This window comes from Echinops telfairi, unplaced genomic scaffold (genome assembly GCF_000313985.2).
Source record: "Echinops telfairi isolate 266 unplaced genomic scaffold, ASM31398v2 ScPeMD7_1713;HRSCAF=2227, whole genome shotgun sequence".
Lineage (NCBI taxonomy): Eukaryota > Metazoa > Chordata > Mammalia > Afrosoricida > Tenrecidae > Echinops > Echinops telfairi.
In genome coordinates this window covers 19508590-19527349 of record NW_022105611.1, presented here as the reverse complement: position 1 = coordinate 19527349, position 18760 = coordinate 19508590, and the positions used below count along the sequence as shown (strand labels likewise).

The 18760-nt window shown below is 39.5% G+C and overlaps 1 protein-coding gene across 1 annotated transcript in view; it reads left to right on the top strand.

Moving 5' to 3' along the window:
- PPME1 (protein phosphatase methylesterase 1) overlaps positions 1-18760 on the top strand; it is a 52952-nt gene that overhangs the window by 18519 nt on the left and 15673 nt on the right. The window contains exons 3-7 of the mRNA XM_004708821.3: positions 39-131; positions 6406-6463; positions 6881-6932; positions 13507-13661; positions 16795-16885. Of these exons, the coding sequence (XP_004708878.1) occupies positions 39-131; positions 6406-6463; positions 6881-6932; positions 13507-13661; positions 16795-16885 (449 nt within the window). The remainder of the gene's footprint in view (positions 1-38; positions 132-6405; positions 6464-6880; positions 6933-13506; positions 13662-16794; positions 16886-18760) is intronic.

Genomic DNA, 18760 nt, shown 5'->3' with positions numbered 1-18760 from the left:
AAAAAAAAGGTTAGTGTGTTGTCTTTAACTATTCATACACTTTTCGAGTTTACAAGAGCGGTTCTGAGGGTCCAGTCCTACTCCTTCTGCATGGAGGGGGCCATTCCGCCCTTTCCTGGGCTGTGTTCACAGTAAGTAAGTTGTTGATTATAGATCTTAGCTCAGTCATTGTTTAGTGAATGATTAGTATATGATTTGCTTTATGACTTTCATAACCCTATAACTTCCATACGATTTACTATAAGAAAGCTAGAGATTTGACAGTACCACCATACATTTAAACCGGAGGTTTTGAACTAGATGGGACTTAGTAGTTCCTAATTCTTGAAGTCTGTCAATTTGTATATATGAGCTTTGGGATGAGGGGGATGGAATTTGTGCCCTTTCACAAGTAGGGGCTTGTATCTAAGTGATCCAAATAAATACTGGGTTCTTGGAAATTAATGGAATAGGGATTATGTGATTAAGAAAGCTTGAGAAATGTGTATATAATATCCTTCCCTTCTTTGGAAACCCACCCTACGTATTGGTATATTAAGGGTGCTGAGATGTTATTCTAAATAATCTGTGTAGTTTTAATTGTATCTACAAACTATTTGGCCACCTTGTTTCTTTTTTCTAAAATGCCTATTAGCTTCTCATATTTTGGGACATTCTGTTGTAGATAAATTATTATGTTCTAGTTGTTTATTTGGTTTGCTTGTATAACCAAGGAAACTTTATTAGTTTTTAGCAGGTAATTTTTGCCTGATCATTTTTATTGGTTTGTGTTATTCTTAGCAGTTTTCTGTAGCACTGAATGATTTTATATGTGACAGTGGTTTGAAAATAAAATGTCTACGTAGAAAGTAGTTCTCTAGCCTTGAATGGACTCCAGAGTCAAGTTTCCTCAAGCACTGGACCGCGTCTGTGGATTCAAAGACCGCTCTAGCAGAGAGCGGTAATGAGCCCAAGCACCTTATTACCTCCCTCAAATCTTTGCCCAGATGACACCTCTACCAACAAGTGGAAGAGATGAGCAACTGTGATGGACATGTATGGTGACAGAGTGTGAGCTCCTTGAGAGCAGGGACTGTGTCTTACTAACTTCCTAACACTTTACATAGTGGGAGCAGAAAGTCTCGTCTTTCTCTTGCAGAGCAGCTGGTGGACTTGAATAACTGACCTTGTGGTTAGTAGTCAAACACATAACCCACTACGCCATCAGGGCTCCTTATTTATTGTACAGTAACTCTTATTTCTGGCCCCTTTTTACCATAGCAAATTGGAACTGCCTGCTATTGAGTTCCTAATAAAAGTAAAGTGATACTAGGGGAAAATTCCAAGCTCATGTAATTTGTAAGGTTCAAATATATCTTTGGATCAAAGGATGCTATGTGAAGAACAACTTGACCTAACTATTTAGTACAACACACATGACTTTAAATAAAAGTAGTTTTATTTATAAATAAAATCACTTCCTCGACATAAAGCCAGATAATACATTAAAATATCCTGATTTTTGTTTCATTTTATTTACATTTTTATTGGTACCTAATCCACATATCATACAATTCAATAGTTCAATTGTTCATATCAAGAAGAATTGTACAATTATTACCACAATCAATTTTAGAACATCCCCCTCCCCGTGACTAAATTGCCTTTAAAATGAGTTGTGTAAACACTAAAACTGATTGTTATTACTCACCTCATTTTAAATACCCTGATTTTTAATGGCCAAGCAGAATGAAGAGATATTTCTGAAACATGTTCTGTATCTCAAAAACTAGAGCAGATAGGGGAAAACTTGTATCATTTTTGGAATCAGCAGGTCAAATAATACCCATAACCAAGCCTGACATTTGAGGCACCAAAATGTGTGTAGATCAGCTTAATCATTTAGTTTTAAATATTTGTTACTGCTATAAAAGAGAAAATTCAATTAAAAAAATTTTTTTTTCAATTTAAATTTCGTACTAGGTAAAAACACTGTAACAACACTGCTTTAAACTATCCAGTTTATTTTGTGACAGTAGCATCACACTGTCATTGACAATGCAAGGAAACTATGAGCCAGTCTCAGTTATAAAGCAGGTGCAAAACTCCTAGATAAAATACTGTCAAATGGAATCCAGAGGGAGGTAAAAAGTCCATTTCATCTCTGCAGTCAGTCTCTTAGTTCATTTCTCACCTTACGTGATGCCAAAAATAGGTAATCAAATACATCACCCACGTGTGTGGAAAACGGCATAGATGAGAAATGTCCTTAATTTGATAAAGATTAAGCAAGCGTAAGTCAAAAAGTATGGCTAAAATAATAGAAACCTTTATTACATAAAAGTAGCAAAATGTGAAGCATTGTTTCAAAAATATCCTCCATCTAGCCCTATATACTTCCAAGGACAGAGGTTTTCATTTCTCTACCTTTCCTACCACAATTCTATCCTCTTTGGTTTACCCCATGTCAAAACAGCAGTTTGAGCACCCTTCAGGAACTCCGATCATGTTCCTTTTAAATATTGAGTTTGAGGAAGAAAGAAAAAAAAAGTTTGAAGCAGCAAGATCAACACTTATTGAGGGAGTTAGGCTCATTTTATTAACCAAAACTTTGAGGCTGTTGTGTATTTGTGAGGATACATATTTCTCTATACCTTCCCCCATATTTAGGATCCCTTGTGTTGCTTTGGATTAAGCATTAGGCTGCTACTTGCATGCTTAAAGGCATCAACAGCTCCACAGGAGAAAGATGGGGCTGTTTGCTTTGGTAAAGATTGGTAGTCTCAGAAACCCTAAGGGGCGGTTCTGATCTGCCCTGTAGATTGCCATGAATCAGAATCAACTTAATGTCAGTGGTTTGGTTTGATTTCACCAATATTGATGTCAGCTGCAAAATTGGACTAGTTTTCCCAACCCACTTCTCAGGAAGATAATCTGAGGTTATCTAAAATAATGTGGTGAGATAGCAGTGATCTTGGAACTTGTTAATACTAGCCATACTGTCTTCTGGTCTTATTTTCTAGGGCTAGGCTAGCTAGTGGTTTGCCTCTGTCTGTACACCTGAGGAACTCCACACTGTAGATGGCCTTGCCACTCTCCTGTATCACTTACATAAACAAGTCTAGTGAGTTAGCATGTGGGCAACTAGCTATTTGTCCCAGAGTTCCTCGGGTCGTTTGGTTATGCAAGCCGAGCTGAGAACCAGCTAGACCAGGCTGCTTATATTTGAATGCAGGCTCTGACCCTTAGTAGGTTTTTGATCCTGGACAAGTTAATTATTTTCTCTCTAAAATGGTGAAAATTTTGTCTTAGTAGTGAAGAGTTGTAAGGAAAAAGTTGAGTAGTTCATTTGACCCATTTAGATTGGTTCCTGGCTTACAGTAAAATTTTATAAATACTAGCTATTACTGCTCACCCTAAAGTGGCCTAGTGGGTTATGCACTGGGCTGTTAACTGCAAGGTCAGTTTGAAACCACCAGCTGCTCTATGGGAGAAATAGGAGGCTTTATACTTACAGCCTTGGCAACCCTCAGGGTCAGTTCTACTCTATTCTGTAGGGTCACTGAGTTGGAATCGTGATGGCAGTGAGGATTCTGAGAGGGACTGCTGTCCCTGGTACAGCTCCTGCTGAAGTTTGGCGGTTCTAGCACACTCAGAGGAGCCTCTGAAGGACAGCCTGGCAATCTATTTCTGAAAGATCACGGCTTTGGGAAACTGCGCAGTGTTACTCTGAAATGTATGGCGGTGCCATGAGTAGGAGTACGCTCCACAACTAGTTAGTTGCTACTACTGTTGTTGCAGTTATTTATTGCTCAGACCACAAATTCGGGTGAGAAAATAGATCTGTTGTATTCCTAAATAACTGATTTTCACTCAACCATGTCAGAAGTGGGAAAGTTCTACTGTTTGAGATAAGATCTGGGGTACCTTCCATCAGTATGCTCTGATATATTTTCCCCCCCACTGTCAGAACCCCAACCAGTGCCAGCTACTGGATTCCGATTCATACTGACCTTTTGGGTTTCCAAGTCTGTAAATCTTTATGGAAGGTGTGACAGCCTCAGCTTTCTCCTGTAGAGCAACTGGTGGTTTGAACTACTGACTGATCAGCAACCCCACAAGTAACCCAGGACACTACCTGCCTATAAAGCAGGCCTTAGTCTTTGGATTTATGTTCTTCATTGATTGTTTTCCAGTCTTTCTCTTTCACACGATAATGCCATCGTGAGTGTTGGCTTGACCCGTCTTTTTCACTTCCTGCGATTCCACTACTCAATGGTGCCAGATTTATAGCTTAGAAATATTTGTTGAATAAGTGAATAAAAATCCCCCAATTACCTGAGTTCCTAACAACTCTCTCTGAGTTTCTTAATACTGCTGTAACAGAAATACCACAAGTGGGTGGCTTTGAAGAACAGAAACTTAATTTCTCACAATTTAGGAGGCTGAAAGTCATAATTCAGGGTGCCAGCTCCAGGGGAAAGCGTGCTCTGTCTGCCCTGGGAAGAACCCTTGTCTGCTTCTATTCTTCGGCTCCTTGGGTTCTCATGGTGGCATGAATAGTTCCCTATTTGAGTTTGCTTGCTTCTATGTCTAATCGTTTACATCTCAAAAGTGATGTTTATAGATGAAGTAGACAATGCCCAGCCACCATTACTGAACATTTTTTATTAAAGCCCCAACAAGTAGATGCATGGGACAGAACCTCAAACCCCTACGGAATCCAGATTTACTGAAACCAGTGAAACTGGGGGAGCTCCCAAATCTGATACCTAGAAATAATATTTAAACCTTGAAGCACAACTATCCCATGAAGCCATCTTGGACTAAACAGTAATTTGGCCCAGTGAATGAAGAATGTTTTGCCCGAGCATAGGGCTATTATAAAGAATTGTTTTGAGTGTAAACTGCAAACAGTTCATCTAGACTCTGGTGGTTCTCAACCTTCCTAATGCTGCAACCCTTTAATACAGTTCCTCATGTTGTGGTGACCATACAATTGCTTCCTTTGCTACTTGCTAACTGTCATTTTGCTACTGTTATGAATCGGGCAACCCCTGAGAAAGGGTCATTCAACCCCCAAAGGGGTCATGACCCACAGGTTGAGAACCACTGATTTAGAGCACCGATGAACCTTTAACAAGCAGCGAGCTCAAATGAATGGTGATGAAATAGAATGGAGAAATAGAATGGTGACACAATGTGAAGTTTATAACCGAGGCTACTGAACTGTTCATGTAGAAATTGTGATGGATGTGCTTTTGACTATGTATATTGCTAGCACAAAAATTTTCAATATTATTTTTAAAGAGATAAGTTTAAGACATACCATATACAGATAGGGCTTTGTTAATATAACAAAGAGCTCTATTCCCAAATGGGATTCGGATTTACAACACATATTTTTGGAAGACACAATTCAGTCAGTGACACTGGCTGACAGTTTTTATCAAAAGAACTTCCTTTCCATAATGGGAGCTTGATGGAGCCCTGATGGCATTGTGGTCTGCGATCCACAGGTCTAAAGTTTGAAACCACCAGTCACTCCTCTGGAGATAGAAGGGCCTTTCTACTCTCATGAACAGTTAGTCTCAGAAACTCACAGGGGCAAGTTCTACCGTGTATGACTGCTATGAGTTGACATCAACTGGATGGATAGCAGTGAGTCTGGGTTTGTTTTGTTTTGTTTTTACCATTTCATGGGAGCAAGTACTTTGGATATGTTCTCAGGAGAGACCAGTCTCTGAACAGGACATTATGTTTGGTAAACTGGAAGGGCAGTGGTAAAGAGAAGTCCCTTGACAAGATGGCTACAATGATGGGTTCGAACACGATTGTGAGAATGGCTCAGGACTGTTTTGTTCTGTGGCTCATAGGGTCGCTGTGAGTCAGAACCAACTTGATGGCACCTAACAACCACAACAACAACAATGGGAAAGTGATAACCTAGGGAACTGGATGAAAATCCTAGAGCAGCGGTTCTAACCTGTGGGGATCGAACGACCCTTTCACAGGGGTCGCCCGATTCATAACAGCAAAATTACAGTTATGAAGTAGCAATGAAAATAGTTTTATGGTTGGGGTCACTAAAACATGAGGAACTGTATCAAAGGGGGGTTGTGGCATTAGAAAGGTTGAGAGCCACTGCTCTAGATAATAGAGCACAAAGAGCCACTGCATAGAGGTTCGTTTCAGGGCAGGCTAGGGAGAGTCAACACGTTTCAAAGTGGGTTTGAAGTGGGGCAGAACTAGCTGTACTAAGAATCATCCTGTTATTTTGCTTAAGAGTGAAATGTTTTCTTTTAGTTCTCTTGAGTTCCTCTAATTCACCCAGCAGTTCACATAACAAAGTTGTCATTGGTCATCTGGCAAAATTTTTACTAGTGCACGTGTTTTTACTACTTCTCCCTTTTCTGTTTCTTCTAGGCAGCGATCATTAGTAGAGTCCAGTGTAGGATTGTGGCTTTGGATCTTCGAAGTCATGGTGAGTGACTCAATGACATTCCATATTCCAGGGTGACCCCAAAATAACGCAGGATGCTTCCTTTGGGATTTGGGGAAAATCCTAGCTTCCAACCTTTAGAAATGTTAAATATTTACTAGATATGTTTTGCTGGTGGGTTGATTTAGCTAAAAATATCATTTAAGCCAAATTCTGGTGATTGTAATGTATGTCATGTGGGTTCATCTTGTCTAGGCTTCTGTGATTGTTCTCCTTTGTGGTGGTTTCACAAGTGGCTGTAATCAAGTTGTGTTTGTAAGGTGGAAATTCTTGCTAAATAGCCCATCAGATGAGATTATGAAGTCTCCGTTTCCTTGTCTAAAAATTAGACCTTTCAAGAAGATATTCTTTTATAATTCTGCCCATAGGAATTTAATTTTTAAGGTATTTTCTTTTCAGGTGAAACAAAGGTCAAGAATCCTGAAGACCTATCTGCAGAAACAATGGCAAAGTAAGTAGTAGCCTGGCATTGCTTCTCCATTGCCTGACTCCTGTTACGATTATAAATAGAATGAATGTCGCTTTCATCAAAGCACAGAAGAAAGTTCTTACACTTCTCTCTTCTCTTCTTTTGATTTCTCCCTACTATTTAATCTTGAAAGAAATGCCCATTCTTTTAATGTGTCCGACATGAGGGTCAGCTCATAAAGCATTTGAACATCCTTCGAGGTACAGTTTAGTTTGTGCTGGAATATGAAATGTTTTCTTCTATTGGTGGAGCTGAATAGAATCTGGAATTCTATTGTAGCTCCATGCTTGGGAAACTAGTTGTTCACATCCTTTGTCCAATTACATAGAAAGATGGAAACAGACTATATTTAAAAATCACTAAGGACTCTTTTCCCTGGGCCTCAAAGTAAAAATTCAGTATAGCCTATACATTGGTTTCCAAACCTGGTGTCCAGCCAAAGAATTACCTGAGTACCTATGAAAATGCAGATGGCTTGGCCCTAGCTCAGAGCTACTGAACTAGTACCAGGGACATCTGGGCATCTCTATTTCCAACAAGTTCTACAAAGGAATTTGATGTAGGCAGTCTAGTGATTGGTCTTGGGGAGCCAGTGATCTATAACGTAATCAGAAATCATCTAACTTCCCTGCTGTAATCCAATCTCTCAAAGACATGCTCTCTCAGGTATTTCATACATGCTTTCTTAGGTATATAGCCAATTTAGGCTAAAAAACAGACAAAAACCCAAACACCCAGCTCTCTTTTACCCTAGCAGCTTTGATCCAAAGGTAAGCTGTTTTTCCTTCCGAGCCTAAACTCATGGCCATAATCTTATTATCATTGTAGGTGCCATTTGTGTGCTTTCTCTGCCAGACTTTATTAAATGTAAAGTAAGTATTAAGTTTAAATAATTAACTTAATTCATTGAAATTACTTGCCATTAATACAATTATTATCATATAAATATTATCTCTTTCTTAAAAGAAGAGGTAATTGGCTCAGATAGGTTGAGTAACTTGTATGGTTAGTAGGCTGGAATTGTAATCCTTAATTATAGGGGTTGCCAAAGAGAGAGAAGTAACCATGTAGATGCCTGTGTGCCAGTCCACACAATGAATATGCCTGAGAGACCATGAAAAGGATCCTAGCGTCTGCTCCCCAGTTGGGTATAGTTCCTCGTGCCTGTGTAACGTGAGCCATAGAGTCTGGAAAGGTCAAGCATTCTTGTCCTGTCTGTGGTAAGACTTAGCAGTGGTGTTTAAGGACTTAAATGCTCTCTCTACTGTTGACAAAAGAGTGAAATATATTATCTAAGTGGCCAGACAGCCAAACAAATGGATGGTGATACCTTGGTTGACATTCTAGAGGAAGAAATTGAGGAATTAATTAAAGACCTCCAGGAAATATTGGCTAGTGTGGGTTCACTCAGGAGAGGAAAACCACACAGTATTTTGAGCAGGGAAAGTCTAATAGAAGGAATAATGAACTATGAACCGGAATTGAAGTCATGAAAGACTGACTGGTGAGTAGAAAGGACTCTGACATATGTATGAATAGCTGATCCAAGCAACAGTCACCACCCCTTGGACTAAGATAGCACGCTCCAGGGACATCACACACACCCTCCCCTCCCAGGCAGGACTGAAGATAGACCTTGTTGGAGAGGCCCTGACTGGCCCTTTGAGGGCAAGGGAGTCACTGTGATGCCACATTAGTTGGCCTTGCTGGAAATTGGCCCTCTGGAACCTGCCCAGCCAAATCTCAGATGCAGGGGAGTATGGAGTGCCTCAGGACCTGGGTGATGGAGAAGTCTACACTGTCCGGGCTTGCTAAGGGAACACCCACAAAACAAAATGAAACAGCGGGACTGAATTAGACATGGAGAAGTTGTTGAATTGGAGAATGTTTGTTGTGTATATTTTTGCTATGATAAAAAAATTACACTATTAATAAGTACAAGGAAGAAGCAAATGTTCTAAAATCGATTATGGTAATGATTGTTCAACTCTTCTTGCTATGGTTGAACTGTTGAATTGTATGTTATGTGGATGAAAGTTGATTCCAGGGAGCTTTCTTTCTTCTAGCAGTCTGTCTCTCCAACTCCCTCCTGACATCGTTTGGTTTCTTGCTAGTTGGCAAAGGAAAACTACTACTTAGAGGTTCAGATCTATTGTTGCAGTTCAGCAATGAGGAATAAATTGGAGCTGAGACACAGTAAGTTTATGATTGGCCGAAAAAGTTAAAAGGCATAAGTGACAATTATTCACAGTAGATGATGATTAAGCACACGAAGGACCAGCAAGTTGGAGTCTTGTTGAAATTACCTGAGTATAAAACATGGGAATATCTGAATTCACTCACACCAAATCAAAAATTTTAAATGGACAGGCCTAATTGGTGATAAAGAATTTATGCATTTGGATTATAATGCTGGCAAAGATACAGAAAGTACCATGGACTGCCAAAAGAACGAACGGACAAATACGTCTTGGGAGAAGTATAGCCAGATGCTCCTGAGGGGCAAGGATGGCGAGACTTCAGCTCAAGTACTTTGGCCAAGTTGTAAGGAGAGATCAGCCCTGAAAAGGACATCATGCATGGTAAAGCAGAGGGACACTGATAAAGAGGAAGATGAAGACCTTTGGCAAATGGATTGGCAAAGTGTCTGCCACATGGACTAAACATAAAAACAGTTGTGAGGATGGCCCAGAACCTGGCAGCGCTTCGCTCTTTGAACACAGGGCCACTGAGTGGGAACCGACTCAATGTCATGTGAGCGATTAGTGATATTTTCAAGTGATCTTGACCACGCGGTTTTTGCTCTACATGTTAAAACTTTCAGATTTCTGTAGAAGATAAAAGTGGAAAAGCCAGCATTTGAACTTGGTTCATTCTGTGTTTACCTTATGTCTGTATTATGCTTTCTAAGTAATGAGCTAAGTATTACAATAAATATGACAATACCCTTAGAATGTATTTTCTAAACTTGCGATACATCCAGTTACAGACTAGACTTGTAGATAACCGCTGCTGCTTTTTCTTTATTTCTCTGGAAGTTTCATATTTCAAGAAATGCACTAATTTTTACGACTGAATACTTGCACTGATTTTTATAAGAGTAAATTTCTCCTGGTGGTAGATGAGGAGCTCTGGTGGCAAGGTTGGGTGAGTGTTGGGCTATTTATACCACAAGATTGGCAGTACAAACCCACCATCCACTCCAAGGGAGAAAGATGAGGCTATCTGTTCCTAAAAAAGACTTACACCTTCAGAAAGCCTATCTCAGGTTGCTATGAGCTGGAATCCACACGATCTGTGTATTTGGGGTGTTTTTTGTTGTTTGTTTGTTTTTTTTGCTTGGTGGTAGACAGTCAAGTGACTGATCACATATATTCCTTACCTAAGCTCAGACATGCTATTATGTTGGTTTGCTTCAGAACCTGCCTACCATCATACATGAAGGGGATATAATGGAACTCCCTCCAACACAGTTAACAAAGATTTTAAAGAGCCTTGGTGCTGTAGGTATTACTCATTGGGTTGCTAACTGCAAGGTCCACAGTTCAAAACCACCAGCCCCTCCTTGTAGAAAGACAGGGCTTTCTCTCCCTTAAAGAATCAGTCTTGGAACCTCACATGGACAGTTCTACCCTGTCCCGTAAGGACATGATGAGTCGGCATCAACTCTATGGCAGTGAGTTTTCTGAGACTTAAATAATCTTCCACAGCACCATTTTATCTTACCAAACGAAAGTTTGTTGAAATTGTTCAAGAATTATTCTAGAAATTATACATTGATATTTAACATAAACATGTTCTGAACTTGTCTTTTTTCTTTTAGTCTGCCCAATTTCTTCTTTTTTTAAATCATTTTATTGGGGCTCGTACAACTCATCACCACCCATCCATCCATTGTGTCAAATACAATTTTGCCATCATCATTCTCAAAACATTTTCTTTATACTTGAGCCCTTGGTATCAGCTTCTCGATTTTTCTCCCTCCCTCTCCCCCTTGTTTAAAATCACATCAAACATGCTTTTAGAGTAATTGAACCTGTAATTTTTTTGGTGTATCATTTTTATATTCAGAATTAACTTTGGAATGCTACTTGTTTTTGTTTTTCAGGCACTCCATATGGTTTTCCTCTTTGCTACTTATTTCAAAGAACCGTTGGTTTTCTAGTTTTTGCTTTTGGTGTTTTTCAGTCATCTCTGGACAAAGACATCTACGTTATGGCTTTATGGAGCTGCCTGGAATCCACAGTGCTGAGTCTCTGGGAAATAGCTTTAGGCACACTTTGATAAGGTAGCAGGAATCTGCAGTGTTTCTTAGCTGGATAGAGATTAAGTAATATTCCGAGAGGTCTAGTGAGTGTAATGAATGTGGCTAAGCCATGTAGTTGGTAAATGTTTCCTCATTGTAAAACAGTAACGTCCAAGGATCACAGTAGATGATGATAAATGAAAGCTGATCATATAGCACATGATCATACAGAAAGAAACTCACTGCCCTCAAATCAATTCTGACTCATGGCAATTCTACAAGAGAGAGTAGCAGGATTTCATGGGGTTCCAAGGCTGTAAATCTGTGTAGAAGCAGAAAGCCTCATCTCTCTTCCTGTCAGTAGCTGGTGGATTCCAGCTGCTTCCTTTGCAGTTATCAGCCCAGTGCTTAACCCATTGCACTGTCAGTGTGCCTTGTTGCCCACAATAAATTAGTTTTCTCTTCTTGGATATCATCTTGTTTTCCAGAGAATTTTGTATGAAGCAACACTGGTGCAAAGAAACTTGGGCTTATTTTTATCTTAACTAATGTCTTCAGATGCCTCCTACTCTGCTTTACTTTTTGCCTTTGCCTTAAATTTAACTTCAAAGAATTTTAAACAATTATTTGTTTTTACTTATAAAATTGGGTAGCCTCTTTATCTCCCATTCAGTCTGTCTGCAGATGCTGTGTAACTGCTCTGTGCATACTTGAAACTGTTGTGTGAGATTTTCAAAATGACTTCTGTCTTTGCCATCATGAATGTTGTGGAGATCATATTTGACAGGCTTTGCCCTACATCCAAACCTGCTATCTTTGATTCACACGATGAGCGTGTGAGGTATGTAGAGCTGCTCATCAAGATAAAACTGTTGTTTGAACTTGACTGGGTTGGCCTCTTCCAAAAGGTGGCCAGGGTCTCTTACTGTTCTCATTCTACCCATTGCTGTAGCAAAGAAGGCCTCTATTACAAACAAAAACAAGTTTATACTTCAGTTCCACTTTCAGAAGCTTGGCTTTGTTAAGTTGCTTCACTCATAAGTGAAACTAGAATAGAAAGCCAACTAAAAGGAGCCCTGACACCTTTTTAATTTCTCAGAGCATTGTACTTAAATTTCTGTTCATCCTCCAAACAACTTCATGTGACAAATTCCAGTTATTTAAATTTGCAATAACACTTGACTCTTAAAAGTTATTTTATTGAGTGGAGACAACAGACAGCGCAAAACACGAAATAACAATAATATATAATCAAGGATTCACGAGGGAGGGAGGGGAAGAAAGAGGAGCTGATAGCAAGGGCTCAAGTAGAAAGAAAATGTTTTGGAAATGTTGATAGCAACATGTATGTACAAGTGTGCTTAATACAATTGAATGATGAATTGTCTCAAGATTTATAAGAGCCCCTTAATAAAATGGTTAATAATAAAGTAATTTCACATTCACCATTTTATTTCATTTAATCCTTAAACAATCCATAATCGTGAGTGATATTCTTATCTTCAGTTTATAGTTGCTTAGACTCGGTGTCTGAGAGATTAAATAACTAACCCAAGATCATCACATCATAAAAAGTAAAATTTGGACTTTGATTACATTATAATGCTTAATAAATTGGTTTCCTGTTTTATAGAAGGGGAAACTGGGGCATAAAGCAATTCACTAATTTGTCTGGTTTCAAACCTTGATTGAAAATAGTCTATCCTTATAGAATTAAACCAGGGCTTTGAAACCTGTTTTTCCTGCTTCATTCATGGCCAAGAAAGCAAAACAGGAACAGACCCAAATTTGCAAAATGTGGGTGAATCAGAAAAGTAACTAGAATGGAGAAACACACAGTTCACACCTCACTAGGAACTTACTAGAAAACAAGGACTGGGTGTGTGTGTTGCATACTAACTGTATCTCTTGACTGGCAGAGTCGGGAATAGAAGTCAGGAAAGTGACTACATCACTTGGAATGTGTGTCACTCTCCACAGGCCTAGCAATCATCCAGCCTTCCATATCAGACTCCTGGAATCAAATCTCCTGTTCCAAGGCTTCAACCCATTGCACTGATCACTTCACTGCACCTAACTTTTAAAAATGCAGGTCTGTTCCAGTTGTCAGTCCTTAACTTGCCATGTATTGGGATACCAAGGTGTATAGCTATCTGTATAGATATAGGGGGGCATGTTTGGAAGTTTGTATGTATATGTTAGGGAAGGTGTCCCAGTAGACCTTCACAGTCATATAACCTGGGAAGGGAAACCATTTTACAATATTATTAGAGAAAGAGCATTTCCAGTTTTGTTTGCTTCTTTATGCAGAGATGTCGGCAATGTGGTTGAAGCCATGTACGGGGATCTCCCTCCTCCAATTATGCTAATTGGACATAGCATGGGCGGCGCTATTGCAGTCCACACAGCGTCCTCCAACTTGGTGCCCAGCCTTCTGGGTCTGTGCATGATTGATGTTGTGGAAGGTAAGTTTTGCCAGTACTGACCAAATCAGGACCATTGACGGCCACTGTAGATTGTTAATATCTTATTGTAATTGATTGTTGATTTCATATATCTTAAAGTATTTGTCTTTTATTTCTTTTATATACATTCTTTTTTTTTTATATATACATTCTATAACCGGCTTGTTCCCATACCATTAAAGTGTTTTCATAAACCTTTTTAAATGGCTGCATAATTTTTCAATTGTATGGATGCCCCATGATTTTGTTTAATCATTTCCCTATTATTGGGACATTAAGGTTGCCTCCAGTTTTTTACACTTGTTTGTAATTGATTTCCGTTGGTGAGAAATAAACAGCAGAACACACCCCAGTAAAGTGGTTTCTGTATGTACAGTTCAGTAACATTCATGACAGTTTTTGCATTATGCATCCAGTCTCACGCTGCCTTTTCCAATTTGGCCCTCCTCTGTTAACATAAATTCACTGCCCCTGCGTTTCCTAGTTCATCATTTGAGTTGCATTTATCCATTGGATACCATTATCCCATTAGCATAGGTCTGAAAAAGAGCACAATACTGAAGGCAGACATTCTTTATTGGTTAAACTAAATGGTTGCTTGGTTTTAAGAAGACTTCAGAGAATATTTTTTATTTTTAAGGTTTAAAGATTCTTAGCAATAGTTTTCAGAGTTTTTTCATGATTTAGCCTCCATGATTCCTCAAATTCTGAACTCCGTGAGAATCTGAAATGCTGTTCTGCACTTTTCCCCTTTTATAATGAAAATCTTCAGTAAAGGCAGCCACACACATCCCGTTCTTCTGGTTTCATGGCAAAGGAGGCAGTTGACTCCTCCTTCCTCTTGCTCCCGGTGAACAGAGACCAATGGGGTGCCTTGGATGGCCACTGGAGAGCTTGTTTTGTGACCCCGGGTTCTGCACAGCAAACTAGGAGGTAGAAAAGAAATGCTAAGCATGTTGCTGGCATTGTTAATTAAGATACTCTGAAACCATGACCCAAAACCTCCAAACCAAAAGTTTGCTGTATGTAAACAGCCTTAGCAGCTACTGGCTCTTTTTTTTTCTCCCCAGTAAATAGCTCTACCATGCAAATTTACATAATTTAGCTTTTTATTGGTACATAGCAGTTACATTAATAGGCTGTGCAACTGTACCATTAATCAGTGCCATATTTTCATCACTGTAAATAAAATCAGTTCTCTGTTAATAACTATGGCTTTGTCCCTCTTTCCCATCTCTGGCAAACACTCAAACTTTGGTCTCCATATACCGATATTTGCTGGTTCTTGCTTCTGTATTCCTGAGGTCACACATTATTTGTTCTTATGTGATTGCCTTATTTTACTCAGCATAATGTCTTTAAGCTCTGCCTGTGTTGGAGCATGTGTGTAGACTCCAAGTCTCCCACTGGCTGAGTAGTAGTCCATTGTACATAGATACTACATTTTGCTTATTTGTCAATAGGCATGTAGTTTTTTCTCATCTTTGGTTTTGAATTACATTTTAATATAAATTTTATTTATAAGATTGTATATTATTGGGTTGTATTTTAGTTTCCCCCAGGATGGGTGCCCAAAAGTGGAAATACTGGGTCAGGAGACATAGGTGTTTTAGATGTGTATCTTATTTTAGATCCCAAAGTATATGGCCTTCTAGTTTAAGAGCACAAGGGCCAACTATGGATTAGTGGATTTACTACTGTGTCATGTCCAGAGAGACTGAATTTTTTTTTTTAGGGTTCAGGAAAAAGTGTAAGTTAAATATTACATCTTTAAATTACTCTAGAAGCCATTTGACAACCAGTTAAAGTAGATAAAGCTTCCTTAAGACCCTGTGTAGACTAAAGTCATGTCTAATTCAGAACACTGGAGAGGTAGCCAGACTCCACCAACGTAATCAGACATGTGCAGTTTTCTCTCTTCCTGAGATTTTATGTACAGCAAAAGCTGGAGCCTAGGTAAGGCAGAAACCTGTCAGAGAAGGAAACTGCAAAATACTGTATACTAATAGTAATAGAAAACTGGAAAGACCCAGAAAAACAAGTGAATATTTTCATAAAAGGCATAATATTAAAGTACTTGTGAATGAAGAACAGCAAGAGAAAATCGCTGTTTCAAATTTTTATAAAGGCAAAATTAGCATTCAGAAAAAGTTGTGTTCAAGGGTTTCAATCCCAAGAGAGTTCTCCTTCTAGAGTTAAATAAGAATTCATTGAACAATTAAACAAGAAATAGATGACCCGGAGGATTTAGATCTGAGAACTTTATTACCAGTTATATCAGTTTTCTATTGTCACATATCAAATTACTTCAAAATGTATTAACTTAAAGCAATAGTAAACATTCATTATCTCACATTCTCTGCGTCAGGACTCCACAAGTAGTTTATTAGCTTGGCGTTTCTGCCTTGAGGTCTTTTCATGAAGAGGTTAGCAGGACTGAGTATTCTGAAGACTCACAGAAGTGATAGGATCTTCTCCCAAGGTGAGTCACTCTGTGAGGAGCAAGGTGAGAGTGGCTTTTGCCAGGAGGCTGCAGTTCCATGTGAACCTCTCCCTCAGGTCTCTCTAGGGTCCTCATGACTGTACAACTGGCTTCCACCAGAGTAAAGATCCAAGAGACAGTACGAGCAAGCTGCCTTGTCCTCTAGGACAGTCTCAGAAGTCACAGCACTGGCTCTCCAAGGCGCTGTCGGAGGGGCAGGGCTCAGAGGAGGCCATCACCTCAGTCTTCATAGTCTTGTTTTGTTCAGCTTGCTTTTTACATTTCGGTAAAATAATTGGGAGAAAGTTGAGGCCCTCTGGAGCCAACTCAGAGCAGTGGGTTTGGGTACGGCAAATATATATAGCACCAGCATTTGTTATGGCAGCCTCTTTACATGCACAGTTCAGTGACATTCATTGCATTAACCGTGTTGTGTAACCACCACGATCTCTTTCCAATTTTTCATCACCCTTAACAGTCCCTTAAGCAATAACTCCCCCTTCCCCCTCCCACTACTGTCTTCCAAGTTTTCTTAAACTGCATGTTTTCCTCCCAAGCATCACCGAATTCTGCCGTTATGGAGGACAGTTATATAGAGATGACACAGCAATACATTATGTATTATAATTAAAGTTTTTGTGTAACATCTAGGCACAGCCATGGATGCTCTTAATAGCATGCAGAATTTCTTACGTGGTCGCCCTAAAACCTTCAAGTCTCTGGAGAACGCCATTGAATGGAGGTAACCCAAACATCTATGTCTTCTTTATTTAAATGCTAGCTTGTAGCTTTCCTTTTTTATCAATTCAAGTACCATGTTCTAAGAAATAGAAATTGTTTTTCCACATTAGCTTTTATTGTAATAGCATAAGAAGAAACATTTGTGTAATGTGAAGAAAGGCTTTTTTGAATAATTGAGATAGTTCAAACTTGGTAAGTTGTCTAACTCTAAAGCCCCTTCCTTTTTCAGTCCATTAGAAGGCCAGCCATGGTAGCACTCTTGGATTAAACATTGGGCTGCAAGCTGGAAGGGTGGTGGTTCAAGCCCATCAGTTGCTCTGTGGGAGAAAGATGCTTGCTGTTTTCTTTCTGTTCCCATAAGTTGACAGTCTCAAGCCCTATATGGTCTCGTTGAGTCAGAGGGGCCTCAGTAGCCTTGGATATGATATGTCCCTCCTAGAATTCTGGATCGTCCACAGTGAGATCTTCAACTAGGTGGTCTCCAAAGTCCTCCCCTACCTTGGATGCCATGCTCTGAGATTCATTTCCGTATTCCAGATACATTGATGAAGAAACAGAGAGAGGCCCCGTCTAGATTCTGTTCTGTAGTTTTTATCTTGGCTAAATAATTGATCTCAGAATTGAGTTTTCATAAAAATCATTGATATAATTGGCTCTGGTTTCCACTTACGTACAGGCATCCAGTCACTAGTTTATTCAGTGATCAGTCATTTTGAATTAACTTATCGAACATATTCTTTTTACTAAGGGGTAAAGATACAGAGATGAGCAAAATGCTGTTCTTTCTTGCAAAGAGGTCAGTCTTGGAATAAAATATCTACATTATTTTATCTTCCTACCTATTCTTCCAAAGTCTACTTCCTGATCTAGAACTCCTCCAATTCCCCAAATCCTCAGTTTTAGGCATCTAAGACATTCAGATCTGTGTTCTATTGTACTTTCTATCCTTTACGTCTTCCAGTTTCCCCTTGAGGAATATGCCCATGTTGTTCCTTTCATTAATGCCTGTCTTAAAGTCCTTCCTACATCGTAATGGCAGAGTCTGCTATCACCTTTTGTGCTCTTCTGCACAGCCTATAGCATACTGCTGACTGTGCTAGCTGGCAGAGTGTATCTGTTAACTGAATTCGATATACCAAGTGGAAATTTAGAGCCTGGTAAATATACCCTTGAGCATTTTCATAGGACAGAGGGTTTCTCAGGCCAGAATAAGGCTTGCCAGATGATGTTTGTTTTTGATGAGGTGGCTTCTACTGCCCCTTGTGTACGACAGAGGCACCAGATGTGTGCAGGGTGGCTGTAGCCTGTCAGAATGCAGCTGCTCTCAGATGGGCATGTGTCCTGGGCACCCTGTGTGCACCCCCAGTAACAATCAGTGAGACAATTATTCCAAATCACTACTTTTTATCTATTCAGTAATTTCTTTTTTTTTTAAAGTATTTTTTTATAAGATAGAGGTTTTTTTGTTTTAAATTATTTTATTGGGGGCTTGTGCAATTCTTATCACAATCCATACATACATGTATTGTGCCAAGCACTTATGTACATTTGCTGCCCTCATCATTCTCAAAACATTTGCCTTCCACTCTAGCCCCTGATATCAGCTGCCCATCTTCCCCCTCCCTCCCCACTCCCTCCTCCCTCATGAACCCTCCATAATTCACAAATCATTATTGTTTTGTCATAAGTTACACTGTCCGACATCTCCCCCTGCCCTCTTCTCTGCTGTCCATCCCCCAGGGAAGAGGCCATACAGAGATTCTTGTAATTGGTTCCCCCTTTCTACTCCACATTCCCTCCACCCTCCAGGCCTCGCCCCTCTCACCATTGGTCCTGAAGGAGTCATCTATCCTGGATTCCCTGTGTTTCCAGCTGC